The sequence below is a fragment of the Aplidium turbinatum genome, chromosome 2, assembly GCF_918807975.1.
Source record: "Aplidium turbinatum chromosome 2, kaAplTurb1.1, whole genome shotgun sequence".
NCBI classification, from domain to species: Eukaryota; Metazoa; Chordata; class Ascidiacea; order Aplousobranchia; family Polyclinidae; genus Aplidium; species Aplidium turbinatum.
In genome coordinates this window covers 24,302,454-24,317,571 of record NC_137473.1, presented here as the reverse complement: position 1 = coordinate 24,317,571, position 15,118 = coordinate 24,302,454, and the positions used below count along the sequence as shown (strand labels likewise).

Here is a 15,118-nt window from a genome sequence, read left to right as displayed (position 1 = left end):
GTAAATGTATCTGGGCTATAATGAGATGCACGAAGTATTTCCTACAAATAACAAGTTGCTGAAATATATTGTCTGTGGCAAAAATATGGTGTGTGATATGTCATTATGTCATGGCTCATACAAATGCAAAAGATTTGTTTAACACAAGCGTTTGTTTCGCATGAAAATTTAACATTTCGGTATTCATTTCGGTTTCTTGTTCTTGACGGTGGCCCAATATTTCGGTTTCTTGACGGTGGCTTGACGGGTATACATTTCGGTTTCTTGACGGTGGCCCAATAGATAGATAAATTTACGCTGTTGGAAAGCAGCCTACTGGTTTTAGGCATTCACTGCATTCAGTTTAACCTCTAGGTATCTTGTTGCGTGTTTTAATTCTGATTCTTGCTGCTTACTTTATTCATTTTATCAGTACGTTTTTGTGTTGTGCCATCGTTGCTGAACAGGTTGTGTTAACCTGTTTTAGCCACCTTGATAAAGTCAGTCGTGCTGACTGACGAAACGTCGGAAATACAAAAGCTAGTTATCATCTTTAACATCAGGAGGTAACCTAGTAAATAGTCACCAGAAGAACGCAAATTACTTTTATTATTTCGGTATTCCTTATTTTGGGGTCCACGTCGAAGGCAACCCTGATTAAACCTAACTCCTTTGAATAAACAGATGTCACTGTGGGATTTTAGAAATCTCCGAAAAAGGCTGTCTCCAAATTGGAATATCTTCAAATTGGCTTCTCCGAATATTTCCAGACCAGACTTAAACTACGCTTTCTTTTACAAAAACAATTGAGGCTGCAGCCCATGCGGTTCTTATGGATGAGCTGCCACTGATCAGCATGTGATTTAACATATACGAATATACACTATAAGGCACAAAACTTTTCCATTAAATGGTGTCTAGTTCTAATAGCCTGTCAAACAGATAGATACATCTTTTTTGTTAAATATGAAAAAGCACACAAGCATACCAGTTCCTTCAACCACAGGCTCCATCTCTGACATCGCACCGTCGTTAGCCGTTGCAATGTTGTAACTGATGAAAAGCAATTAAAAACAAAGGTTATGGCAGTGGTTACCAATCTTTTTAGACTTACGGCACCCTAAAAAAAGAAAAATATTTTGTGGCACCTCGTGGCAGACCAACAATATTTCATCTAGCAGCAGATTGTTGGAGCAAACGTTTACTGTTTCATACCAAAGACTTTAAATAGAAATGTCATTCATAGCTTCTCTGCTTAACTTTTACCTTAAATGCAGTGGAGAGAAAACTAGGCAAGTTCGATTGCTGTGCCCTTGTAAAAGGCAATGAAAATAACACCTTCAGAAATGGGTCTGCTACTATTCGGTGAGTTCCTAACCTCTAACCCTAAAACGGCAATGATAATTAGGCTACGGTACCCAATAATTAAAAAAAAAAAATGAAAAAAATCACCGAATAGGGATCGGACTCACCAAATCGGACTCACCGAAACGGGCCATTCCGTCAGAAATCAACACATCACTTCAAAACCTTGTCTGCCCCATTAGCTCAGTGGTAAAGCACACAACTTTGTACACAAAGAAACCTCAAGATCAAGTGGCACTGCTTCGGCTCTTGGGGTGTGTGCTTGAGCAAAGCATTTCAAGACTGCTCTCAATTCAGCGGAAGTGAGCAGTAGCGCACTGCGGTACTTTTGTAGCACTGCTACTTGTGCGCTACCTCTTTGGTAGCAATAGCAGCGCCAAAATTTTGTTAGAGAAGCACTAAGAGGCGAAACATTTGTTTCAGTCACACTTCCGCTACTTTCCAATTTAATGTAGAAAAATTTTTTTTTTTTAGAGATTTTCAAAGTAGCAGGAGTGCGCTGCTTTTCGAGTAGCAAATGCCCACCTTTGTTCAGCGGTACTTAGTAGATGGAATAATTCACACACAACAACAAGAGGAAACTTAACTCTGCTAAGCTCGTCGGTAACTACTAGCCCTACGTAAATGGTTCAAAGCCTTCACATATATGCAAACCTGCCAGAAATAGCCTAACAGAGGTTTTGTCAGTTCTGCCCAAGGATAAAGATTCAAACCAACCAATTTTTCATGGAGATTTGATTAAAAATAGGTATATAACATTTACTTATTTCGAAGTCAGTGTGAAAGTTAATAGCCTACACTGTTTAATTCGCAGACAAAAATGGGCAAACCCCTTTGCATGCACAACATTCACTTACGGTTACTGAACTACAATCAACACAATTTGTACAGACATTGATATCACAAAGCCACAACAATAGATTGGTGCAATCAGTGGCGTAGCCAAGGGGGGGTTTTGGGGGTTACAACCCCCCCTTTGGCACGCGTGTGACGTCACGATATTGAGAATGATGCTTTCAGTCTAAAAAAAATTGCCTAAGTTTAAACAAAACTGCATTAAAAGAGCGAGTTTTGCCAATACCAAACATCTCAGCCAGGAATTAGCAACAAGAAAACATAGAGACTTAGCTTTATTTCCGAAAAATGCCGAAGAAAATATGATATTATCCTTTTGCTATGCCACCGGACAGCACCATTTTACAGGAATATTCATACCCACATTTTTGTTGAAAATGCTCTCAGAATGCACCAAATTCAAAGTAATTTTTCAAAATTTTCTGGGGGAGGCCCCCCAGACCCCCCGCCGATGGATCGTCAAAACCCCCCCATTCTAAATTCCTGGCTACGCTACTGGGTGCAATACTAAGAATTTGTGACTACAAAACATCATCCCACGAAATGAAAAAAAGCCCTGAATTACAGTAATGTAACAAAAATAATCCTATATAAAAATTTCATTGGCAACAATGAGTCAATGATCCTAGCTAACCATTAGAAGACAGACAAAAAAAAGATGGTTTAAATACGAAAATGTCAAAGAAATTGCAACCAATGTGCTGAAACATAACCCCTTTTTTGCACACCATGAAAATATTGTTCTGGTCATGCTCTTTGATTCGGACGAATCTGTTCGCAAAGTAGCAATCACCAAAATTTTTATCCTTAAGAGCAACCACTTCACTGAGCATTAATGACTGAAAATGATGGCTTTTAAGGGGGATTCATGTAGCAAATAATGCAGGAAACTGTCAACGAAGGTGCTGTTTCAACTAAAAGTATTTGAAGATTCATAAGCCCAAAATTAAATCTCAAAGCGAAAGTTTATCATCAGCTGGTCAACTTTAATAATCCTGATATTGAGCAGCCTCCAGCAGTACAACATATGAGAGTAAGAGTAAAAAATATGAGTATGAGAGTAGAGTACAACATATGCAGAGCTTGAAAGTTTGAGATCTCATCCTCTGGCACTGTATCATCCATGTCATAACCAGGGTGTTGAACGACATGTGAAGCTAGTCACTGAGGCTTCAATTGCAGTTGCAGGGCATGAAAAACGAGATGGTTTAATCAGGAAACGTGTTTGTTCCAGAAAGATGATGAAATGTTTTGAATCAAAGCACCAATCCAATATCCATTGTAATTGTAGCTTTGGAAAGTTGGTTTATAAATTTATGCTTAGTAACTTAGATTGCATTGGACTTTTAATTGCTGATTATTGAAAAATTTGCAAGTGGTGTCATGTATTGTACATACTTATTACTTATAGCTGATATTGTTAATGCTATGACAGATCAATTGGCGACAATTGCATAATTTGCATTCTCACAATTCATATTAACTTACTCATTCTTTACATTAAACTTGTAGTGTTGCCGGATGTCTTTCAGTATGTACCATACCAGAATCTGTTAACTTAGACTGTTACTTTCCAGTTTTATAAATGTTTTGATTTTATGTTCTCAGGTGTGCATTTTTTATGACAGCAGCTGTGTTTTTGATTCAGAGCACAATACGGAAAGGCAGATTTAGACTGTGTTCTATTGATTTTGCTTTATATATTTGTTCTTATACATAGCGTACTTCCATTAATTATTTACGTGTTGCCAGTTACGCGTAGACTAATGCTTCCCATAGGCGTCGATTTTTTCTTAGAAGAGAAGAATATTCTGGGTGGGCGAGAGTTTTCAAACAGATTTCATTGAATGTGTAAGCTATATATGTTCGCAAATTCGCAATGGTTAGTCTTTCTCACAAAGATTGCGTTTAGCGTCGCTGCAGCAATTAAGCTTTAATAGGTTTGATTCTTACCCCTTGCGATCTTACGAGCGCTGCTACACTAAACAAACTTCTTTTATGTTTTCCTTTGCAACCTAAAAAGCGCATGACTCGTGACCTGTTATCTTTAAAGTGGCGCCTTTGGATTTGTCGCAAAATGTTCGGACAGGTGACTACAGTAAAACAAATACCATCAGGGTTAAGACGCATCCACTGGAATTCGGAAAAAAGCTTTATTTGCAACACACGACTTTCCCGACCCGGAAGCTGATCAGGCAGCATGCTAACGTCAAATGGAGCAGGTAGAGATCCATGGCTCATGCTGTCTTCTACAACTACCGGTGCATTGCCTGAGACATTGACTTCACCACAGTCCATCCTTGAAACACTGCTTTCTGTCAAATAAGCTGTGACACATCACGGGTGAGGCAGACTTGATGACCAGTTCGGTCCTTCTGCCACTCCCATCATCATCAGCAAACAACCTAGCTCCCATTATAATCTTGTATTGTTTTGTTTTTGTTTCACATGTACTGATGATGCAAAACAAAAGAAATTCTTCTTCCAGAAAAACTTCTTCTTTCTTCATTAATGTCATCGCTACGTTCATTCGTGCTGGACATGACTTTTTCAGCATTATTATCTCGACGCCTTTTGGAAGCTGGAAGCTGGTTTTAAGAATGCGCGAATAGGTGTTTCACTTTGCTTCATGTTTGACTTTTCAATAATGAAATGACAAACATCGCGCGGTGCTCTAATTTATATCCAGCAACAAGTTTGTGAGGAAAGATTTGTAAAAAGCGATTGTTTCAGTACGTCTTTAGTTTGTATCAGCTATTTTAGTATTCATATTTCCTTACGCTGACCAGAAACTGAAGTTTGATTGTGACGTAACGAAAGTGAGACCATTCGGAGAAAATATCAAACGTGGCTTTCTCTCGCCAGGAATTGCTAGCGTGTGGCAGTTGCCGTGGCAACAACACTGCAGTGAGTACCGCCTTTTTTCAACGCAGCGTTGTTGCGAATTTGCTTTGTTCTGTCGGATACCTAGCGAGCAGTGGTGCCACAGCTTGTGTTTTAGCACAAGATATTGTGTTTTTACTTTTGATCTTGTGCTTTCTGATTAATTTTTGGCTAAATCTTGTGTTTTTTGATTAAAGTCAAATTAATCGTTGCTATACCATGGTTTGAGTTCGGTGGAGAATTAATGACCGGAACTAAAAGCTTTTGGTAACTAGGTTTCTGGTACCGTACTTAGGCATGTTGATCAATTTTCCTCATTGAGTTATCAAGCCTGACAAGATTAGCTAAAAACTTGATTTGAAGAGAGTACAGTATGTGCTCAGACTCAGAGGTTGTGTTGCTCGATACTAGATAACAAGAGCAGCGAAAAGAGTACCGGTAGGCTTACATCAGCATCAAATAATGACAATCATTCACCAAGTCCCAAAACGAAAAAGTGGTATAAACATCCTTTTAAACGTCAATGGGTGAATGATCTTGATTTTAAAAGTTTGATACAAGAAGACAAAACTCAGGGTTGATCTCTAAGTGGTCAAAACTTAGTGGTCAAAAAATCTTATAATATGCATTCGCATTGTTTTATTTTAACTGGATAAAATTTGATGGCAAATGTTTTTCATAAAAAAAATTGTTGGAATAAATTCTGGTACTTCAGTTGGCTGTGCAAATTGTTCATCGTTCTACCAAGCATTTTTTGGTTCATCAGAAACTTATTTTTAGAATTTGAATTTTCTCAATAATTAAAATAACCAACTGATTGAAATATCAAAAACAAACAGAGAAGTTGAATATTTTTTGTTCCAAATCCAGCATTTAGGTTATGTTGATCAAAACAAAATATAGTTGAACATCATTACTAATAACATGGAGGGTAATACTTTTACTTCAATTGAAAAGCAACTTGATTCATACACTAAAGGGGTTTTGACCAGCAATAGGTGGTCAAAACTGCCCGGTTTAAACCAGGTTTTAACCGGGCGGTTTAAACCGCCCCGGTTTAAGCCGATCAACCCTGACAAAACTGATCGATATGTAGCTAGTCTTTTGTGAAATTTTTGATATTAAATTGAAAGCCACAAACTGAAAGAGAACAGTGAATAGTAAGCATGTATCTTCTCTAAACTGTTGATTTCAGAGTAATGTTAATTTTCAAATTGGCACAAAATGGGTCGCAAAAGTTCAATTTTGCAATATTGTGCTTTTGTATCCAAATCTTGTGCTTTTTTTTCTTAAATCTTGTGCTTTTTCCGATTTTGCTGTGGCAGCAATGCTAGCGAGAGACAAAGCGTAAAACAAGAAGTTGCGCTGCAGTTGGTTGGATAATTCAGCCTTTTACAAAAACGAAAATATTTGTAACGAATACTTCATAAGTGTCATGAAAGCTGGGTGGGCGTAACATATTTTTCCCATCCTCGTTTCACGGCAGGGTGGGCACCGCCCACCCTGCCGTGTAAAATTTGATGTCCCTGGTTGTGTAAAACTTGATGCACACTTGTACCGTAAGCCATAGCACATAAGGTTTGTTGCTCTCTATAATTTGTTATCATTGCGCTTTTCAAACTTTGGGGGGGGGCTGCACAGTGCACACCCTCTAAAAATCGTCCAATCGAAATATTATTTCGTATCGGCTGTATGTGACCGAAATCCGACCTGAATAGACCCCAAGCATTTTTGACTCCAAAAATCATGAAAAAAATCAAACATCCTACTATGTAGCAACTGACAAAGCCAAACTTGTGTGGCAAAAGCTTCACAATACACTTGAATTGATCAATTTAATTCGGTTATTATTCGGTTATATAATTAGCCTTTATTATACTTTCTACTTCTTTGACTAGTATTAATTGCAGTATGCATGCATTTGGATCATAAGTAAATTCAAAAGAAGACTGAAAACTTCATTCACAAACTCTATTTTCGAATTTTGTATTGAGCTGGCCAAATTAACAAATAAACTAAATATAACCATAACAACTTAAAATCTATTTCAAAACTTTCACAGGCTTTTTGCTGTTTCGTATACATGTATTGCATGAATAGTTTTGTAGGCTTAGATTATTTTTGTGCGAAAAGGCTACAGGTAAAAATCTACTCCAGATTAAGGCCCTGATGGTAACAAGGAAATACCTCCTGAAAGTTCATTTCACAGGTTCATTTTAACCTATTGTAATGCTTTCCTGATAAGAAGCTGCTTATTGACCCAGAGCTGGTACTTCCCATTGAGAATGGATGCATGGGCCTCCAGAATCCTCTATCAGGTAGCCCAAGCAACTATCTGAACATAATGTGAAAGGGTCCATAGTGGAAGAATAACATCAAATCTGGGAGCCAGAATATTCTTGATATTAGCAGCAGCCTTTGCAACACCAAGGCCATAATTATGTAAGATTCATGTAATGTTCCTTGTATTCATCCACTACTTTCAAGATTGTTTTTATAGCATCAAGATATCGTGTCTTGTAGGTGGTTTCCCGGTATTTAGCATGTATGCAACTGTCTGGCATAGAAGAGGTACCGGTATTTAAGTTGGTTTCAAATCTTCAACCTCAAACTTACAAAGCCTTGAATGGTTATTCCTGGTTGTTTCACATACTTGTAGAATGTAGAGGCTTTTGACGCATTGCGGTTTACCAAGATTGGCAGTCATGCTTACTCCACAAAGTAGATCTATACTAATGACCTGTTTTAACCTGATGTTGCAGGTTCGCTGTGGTCATAGTTTAACATAGCACAGATGTTCATCATAGCTCATGACTAGGAAACTGTGTTTCGAAAGCTAGTGCAAACCACTACTACCATAGCATACTCACGCCATCAGGCTAAAACAGATGGTTAAGATCTACATCGTCAAATAATCAAAAATATTGTTCAATCTAAAGTCTAAACCAAGGGTCACAAAACTTAAATTGCTCCGAGGGCCAAATGAATACTAGTGAATTAAGGCGGCAGTTCGATGACGACACCAGGCAGTGGCTAACCAACGGATGCCCTGACATATAGCGACAACACGAGAGAAGAAGGCGGCAGTACACACTAAACATCCAATACACAAAATAACACAGAAAAAAAGGCAGTAACAACGCACCAAAAACGTAAGATCACATTAAAAGAAATAGTAGTCTCTGAATAGTCAGAACAAAGAGGTAGAAAAATGCTGTAGCAACAAAAAAACACAAACAAAAAAGTAAAACAAAATGGAACGCAAAAAGGAACGAATGGGACATGAAGAAAAATCTTGCAACCGACTTTTAAAAAGCATGAAAAAAGAACTATTCCTTGAACCACTAAAACGGCACAACTGGATAGGAAATGTCAGTGGCGGCTCACGCCACGGGGCTACAGCCCCACCTGAAAGAATGAGAAGAGAGAAAATATGTTTTCCTCTATGTTTGTCCGACCAGGTTACTTTTTCACTTAAGAATTGCGGATCGAAAATTAAAATATTAAAAGTTTCGTTTGGCAACACCGATACTGGGCAAACTGCTCTGCAGCCCGTGATTCTGGATTTCAAGCGCTCTGATTGGCTAAAAATTATCCTTGAAGCTCCACCTCTTTTGGTATTTTACAGCAATTTTTGAATCTGTTGGGGCTGCATAGAAAACAGCCCCAACCAACCGATTATCGAATAACTTTACAGACTTTTTAAAGGTAGTTTTTATTTCGTAGAGTAGTGATGAGCCATAAATGTAGAAGTGTTAGCTGTAGAGTTAGGGTATTCAACACTCAACAGGTTATAGGAAGTGCTAGTCCAGCCTAGGGCATTTCAAAATCACTTGTATGAACCTTGTATGCAACGGTTAAGCTAGTCAAGACTAAGCTCAATACTAGTAAAGTTTGTCTCCAAAGCAATAGCCTACTGTTAGTTTTTTCAAATTATAGCTTAAGAATACATCAACTTTTTAACAAAGTTTGAATGCATTTTTATCAAAATTTGGGGTAAGAACATGCTCAGAACGCTCCAAATTTAATGCAATTTTTCAATTTTTCTGGAGGGACCCCCACGAAGTCGTTCGCCTTCGGTTACCGCGTTGCCGCCATTGCCCAAGGGTGTTAAAAGGCAGAGCCCCTCGACCCCTGGAGTGGCGAAGAAGGTTCAAACGAAGAAGAAAGTACCGTACATAAGTTTTTCTGAACATTTCAATTTCAGTTCATCGTTATATGAAGCAAAAAATCAAATATTTGCCAACGCAGTCTTCTTACCTCGCAGCAACAATATCCTCCGGCTCTTTAGCACTCACAGATCTTCCATAATCAGCTGAAAGATGTAAAATAGTTTTTATATATTGAAGACATAAATTTTCAAAAGCACTTCAGTACCGTACACTAAGCTTCTATAAACGTATGCAAGTGGTGGCCGATCTTGGAATTTGGAAGGAAATCTTCCAACTTAACAATGAAATACTTCACCTGCCTATGTAAAAGGTATTTTCTTCAAATCTGGTCATCGTCGGAGTATGAGCAGATCTTTCCAAGCTAGATTGGAGGGCAGAAAGTTATCAGCCGCTTAGCAGTCTCATCGTCCAGGACCCTCAGTCTATGCGCAAAGGTTGAGGTCGGTGGGTTAGGCAGTGTTGAATGACATGGTCTGAGGCTGGTGAAAATTCTTTTGAAAAAAACACACTCACTTGCTGTTGGAGTTGAATCTTCAAGCATGGATGAATCGATAACAACAGCGGTCTCCTCTCCGCCATCTTCCTTAATGACAGTAACTTTCTGCAAAAGAAGAGTTCTTTGAAATTCGGTCAAACCATTATCCGATGAATCTTGTCAGGAAATCGTGGCAATGAACATGCTGGAGTTTTTAATTTACAATAAGGTTGGTATAAAAACAAAAAATGACTTTCTCCAATGACTTCTTTTGATGATTATATAAAAAAAAACTACTATTTGTAACCTACATTAAGAGTTTTCAAATGGTAAATAAATTACATTTTTTATTTTTTGTCAATGTTTTAAATAGCGAAATGAAATCATCTCACTGTTGCAGAAACAACCAAAACCTATGATAATGTTGGATTGGCCAGTAAGTTACCAGAGTTTCTAGACAACTAAACAATTCTAAAGTAGTCATTTTTGTAATTCAGCTTATAAAAGCAACTTCATGTGTCAAAAACAAGCAAAACTTGTAATTTCTAATATAGGCTATCCGGATTAGTTTTATATTGGTTCAACTTCTTGAGACGTTGAATCAATATAACAAAGTGATTTTCTGACTGGACTGCTTCAGTCATCACCCTGGGAAAATTCACGTCACACCATGGCCACCTTTATGTAGAAGGCTATAGGTCAAACCAAACAATAAAAAACTCAGTAATATGTCTCTCTCCTTGCACATGTTGATGAACGATGCAATTATGAGCAGCTAATCGCATGTAAGCTTAATGAAGTCAATTTCAAGATTTGCAAAAAGTTGTCCAAAAAAGCTAAAAATTATATACCAAACTCTTGAATTTAAATAAAAAAACTGCACAGTTTTTACCATTAAATTTGACACTATAAGTTCCGCCTTGCAATTTTGGGAAAAACAAAGAAAAAAATAGGCGCATGTCATTACTGTGCGTCAGCATCGCATCAGTACCAGACTCCATTCGTTCATCCTGGACGCCAACACCCGTCCCATCGGCCTCCCTCATGCCTCAACCGCCTCCCTACGAGCGTCGGGCATTTCCACTTAACCATGCACCAGGGTTGGAAGTAACGACTAGTTGTCACTATTCGATAGCGTTATTCGTTGCTTTCTAAATATTGAATGCTTATTGCTTATACCCATTCCTTTTAAAAATAAATAATGAATACGCGTTATTCACTGCTTTTTTATGCAAGCAACAAAATCATTATTCGTTTTTCACTAATTAATATTTAGGAGAACTGCTGAATCATTTTTTGTTGTTCACTTACTTCGTCGCCAAAATGAATTTACGAGATTTAGTTTTCAGATTACTATCCAACCTAGTCCCCTTCCGGTTTCAAATTTTAAAGGATTAGGGAAAATTTTGTGACTGCACAGTTCAGAAAAAGCCAGTGAGAGTTGTTAACAGTGCTGCCAACCTTGTTGTTTTCCCGCAAGTTTGGGCTTGTTTTTTAGAGTTTACATATTTTTTTGAGTTTGCGGGTTGCTTGTTTTTTGGCGAGCCAATTTTTAGTAATTGCTATTCATTGCTTTTTTAAAGTATCGATAGTGGAAAATCATTGCTTTTTTGGGCACTATCGAATAGTGAAATAGTCATTGCTTTTTGACTAACGACTTCCAACCCTGCCATGCACCAATGGGGAATGGCTTCTTCCTCCTCTTGTGTATGTGGTGCTGAGGAACAGACCGCAGACTACATCATCAACGATTGTACCGTCTTCACATCTTCAAGCTACCTAATGGAGTGGAAGGCTCTTTAGTAGCATTCCAGCATAGTCAAGAAACATCGTAAATCTAGGGTAGTAAAAGGGTCAATTCTCGGCCCCAGAGGCTCACACGATGACAGATGACAACGAGCATCGCAAAGTGATACAGATGGTTACACTGGTCAACACAACTTTTGGTGCAACAAAGGTAAGAGGGGTTTGGGGGAATTTCGAGGATAGGGAATCCGAAAATGATATACGTTTTTCCGTATCAAATCTGTTTTGTTTTCACTGACAGCCATCACACGTTATCCTTTGAGGACCAGTGGTACACATATGTACTCCAGATTTGACCTGCTCAAAACTAAATAGTTTTAAAACTGTTAACCTCTTGCATTTATTCCCATGATTTTGACCATGAGAAACCCGAAAATGACAACCATTTTGCTCTCAGATGATGAGATACTCTGTCTCAAAAGCCTTAAACTTTTTGTTTATTTTTACCAAAATCAATCATTTTTGACCTGTTAAGCTATGATCCTGGCAGTGGAACTCAATTAACTTACCCTTTGCAAGGTTTGCCTACGAGTTAAGAAAAATAAAACACAACACTGAAATACTTGAAATATTATTTAAATGCAGCAAAAGCTAAAAATGGCCCCTAGTCCCCAGCAGCCCTTAGATGGGCAAGGGGTGCGAAGAATCTCTGGGTTCCAAGAAAACAAAAAAACATTGAAAAAAGATTATGGTGTTAGAATCGGATGCTGGAATGTGGGAAGTTTGTGTGGTAAAGGAACTGAAATATGTGAAGAACTAAGAAAAAGAAGGGTGGATATATGTTGCCTAGAGCAGTGGTCCCCAACCTTTTTAAGAAGCGACCCCAATTTAAATGAAAATAAAATCAGCATTTACATGCGACCCCATTTTGTTTTCCGATACAGAGAAAAATATTTCAAGTAATGCTGAAACTAAATAATAAGAGTAAGTACACACAATTACAGAGAAATGTGGCTACACAAAAGTATTCCAAAGTAATTGTTTTTTTGCTCTCTTTTTCTCCAGTCATGATTTTCACAACTTCCTTCATTACTGGCAGCAGCATTTTTTTTCCAATTGTGTGGGCTTTCTTTTGCTTTGCAATCTGATAAGAGGCGACATACGAAAAATAAACAGCAGCTTTATTTGCCGCAGTAAATGCTTTCATCACACTTGCTTGTGATGCAAGAGATTGCAATTTACGAAAAAACTCAGATGGTTTATCCACGCAGCCTGGATGATTTTTTTTTAAATGACGTTTAATTTCATCAAATCTTTTGCTAGAATTTTAAGACAGATCACACACTTTAGTTTGCCATTAAATTCAGTGAAACCAAGTTTTAAAATAGCCTCGTAATATGATCTCTTTCTGGTCTTATTTTGCTACCATTTTTGTATATTATTTAGCTATACTTAGTACTGTATAGCTACAAATTACCATTACCAGCTGCAAAGGAAACCGCAAACAGCCGGGGAAATGTCTGCACACTACACCAGCAGTCCTGCATAAATAACTATTCGCACGTTCTGGAGTCACCTTGAATAATAAAAAGTTAGTCTAAACTAGCATCGTCAATGCTTTTGATCTGTGTCCTATACTTGTCGCAACTATTGCGTTTTTGATTATTGCACCACAATGGTTTAATTGTGATACGAGGTAGCAAGCTGTAGGCCTACTCCAAGGAGTCCAAAACACAGGCAAAGGTTGCGAACTAGAAGTAGAACAAAAAACTTTTTTGAAAAAGTATCAGTCTTTTTTTCGGTAATAAATTGAATATGGTGAGTTATGGCGACCCCAGGAATTGTTAACGCGACCCCACTTGGGGTCGCGACCCACAGGTTGGAGACCACTGGCCTAGAGGAAGTAAGATGGAGGGGACAGTCAGCGCGGTTTTTAGGTGCCAATGGGAGGAGATATAAGTTATGGTGGTCAGGAAATGACACGGGAATCGGTGGTGTTGGTTTCTTGGTAAAAGAGGAATTATGTGAGAAAGTAATAGAAGTTAGAAGAAGGAGTGACAGAGTGATGACAATGGTACTTGCTTTTGAAGAGGAGGTAGTGAGGCTAATCTGTGCATATGCACCTCAAAGTGGTAGGGATTACTTAGAAAAGGAAAGTTTTTATGATGTTTTGGCAGAGGAATGGGATTTACGGAGTTCAAAAGAGTTGGTGTTTGGATTAGGAGATTTAATGGACATGTTGGAAAACAAGCCAATGGGTTCGAGGGCATTCATGGAGGGTATGGTTTTGGGGAGAGAAACATGGAAGGAAGAATGCTACTTGAATTTTGTGATGAAAGGAAACTTTGTATTGCCAACACATGGTTTAAAAAGAAAGAAAAAAGGAAGGTGACTTACAGCTCAGGAGGACATGAGTCGGAAATTGATTTTATTGTGGTTGGGCAGGAACAGAGAAAGTACTTGAAGAATGTGAAAGTAATTCCGTGGGAGTTGCAGCATAGACTAGTAGTAGGAGACTTAAATATGAAAAAAGTGAAGAAAATTGTGAAGAAAGAACGAGTTTTTGTGAGAAATGTGTGGAAACTGGAGGAAAAAGAAACGAGAATTAAGTTTGTGAAAAGAGCAAAAGAGCTGGTAAACATGAGTGCGCAGGACTTGTGGGCTTCATTTCAGAAAGGTGTCCTAGCAGCATGTGATGAAGTATGTGGGAAAAAGAAAGTGAAGAGGGATCGTGGAGACACATGGTGGTGGGATGAAGAGGTGAAGCATGCGATTTCACAGAAAAGAGATGCATACAAGCAGTGGCGCAAAAATGGGTCAGAAGAAAATAAAAAGAAGTATAAGAGTATGAAAAAGAAGGCAAAGAGGGTTGTTGCAAGAGCTATGAAGAAAGGTGCTGAGGAGGAACTTAATAAAATGGGGGAAAGCCAAAACAAAGTATTCAGACTCATAAAGCAAATGAAAAAGGATGGGAAAGATATTGTAGGGGGAAGATGTATAAGGAGTGGAGATGGGAAGTTGCATTTCAGCCCGGAAAGCAGAGGAGAAGTGTGGAAGGAACATATGGAAAATGTTATGAATAAGGAGAATGTATGGGATCATATGACAGAGGTTGATCTGGTGGAGGGTCCAGTGGGAAAGGTTACTCGTGATGAAGTGGTGGAGGCAATGGGGCAAATGAAACTGCATAAAGCAGCCGGTCCATCAGAAGTGAACGTAGAGATGATAAAAGCAAGTGGAGAGTTGGGAATTGAAGTAATGCTACAACTTAGCCAAAGGGTATTAGATGGAGAGGGAATGCCGGAGGAGTGGAAGCATAGTACTGTTGTTCCACTGTTCAAGAGAAAAGGGGATGTGAGAAGTTGCAGTGCATATAGAGGTGTAAAACTACTAGAGCATGGAATGAAAATTGTGGAGCGAATACTAGAAAAGAGGTTGAGAACATTGGTGAAATTAAATGATATGCAGTTTGGATTTATGCCAGGAAAAGGTACAGTGGATGCTCTGTTTATATTGAGAAGAATGCAGGAGGAATACCGAGAGAAGCAGAGAAAACTATATATGTGTTTCGTCGACTTAGAAAAGGCATTTGACAGAGTACCAAGGAAAATGATGGAGTGGGCACTGGGCAATGAGGAAAAGA

The 15,118-nt window shown here is 38.4% G+C and overlaps 1 protein-coding gene across 2 annotated transcripts in view; it reads right to left on the bottom strand.

The window, feature by feature from the left end:
- Positions 1-15,118, bottom strand: part of LOC145765148 (uncharacterized) — a 69,033-nt gene that overhangs the window by 41,302 nt on the left and 12,613 nt on the right. For both annotated transcript variants that reach the window (XM_082576917.1, XM_082576918.1), the window contains exons 5-7: positions 9,768-9,855; positions 9,343-9,397; positions 968-1,032 (exon numbers count right to left, since the gene is read on the bottom strand). In XM_082576917.1, coding sequence (XP_082433043.1) covers positions 968-1,032; positions 9,343-9,397; positions 9,768-9,855 — 208 coding nt within the window. The remainder of the gene's footprint in view (positions 1-967; positions 1,033-9,342; positions 9,398-9,767; positions 9,856-15,118) is intronic.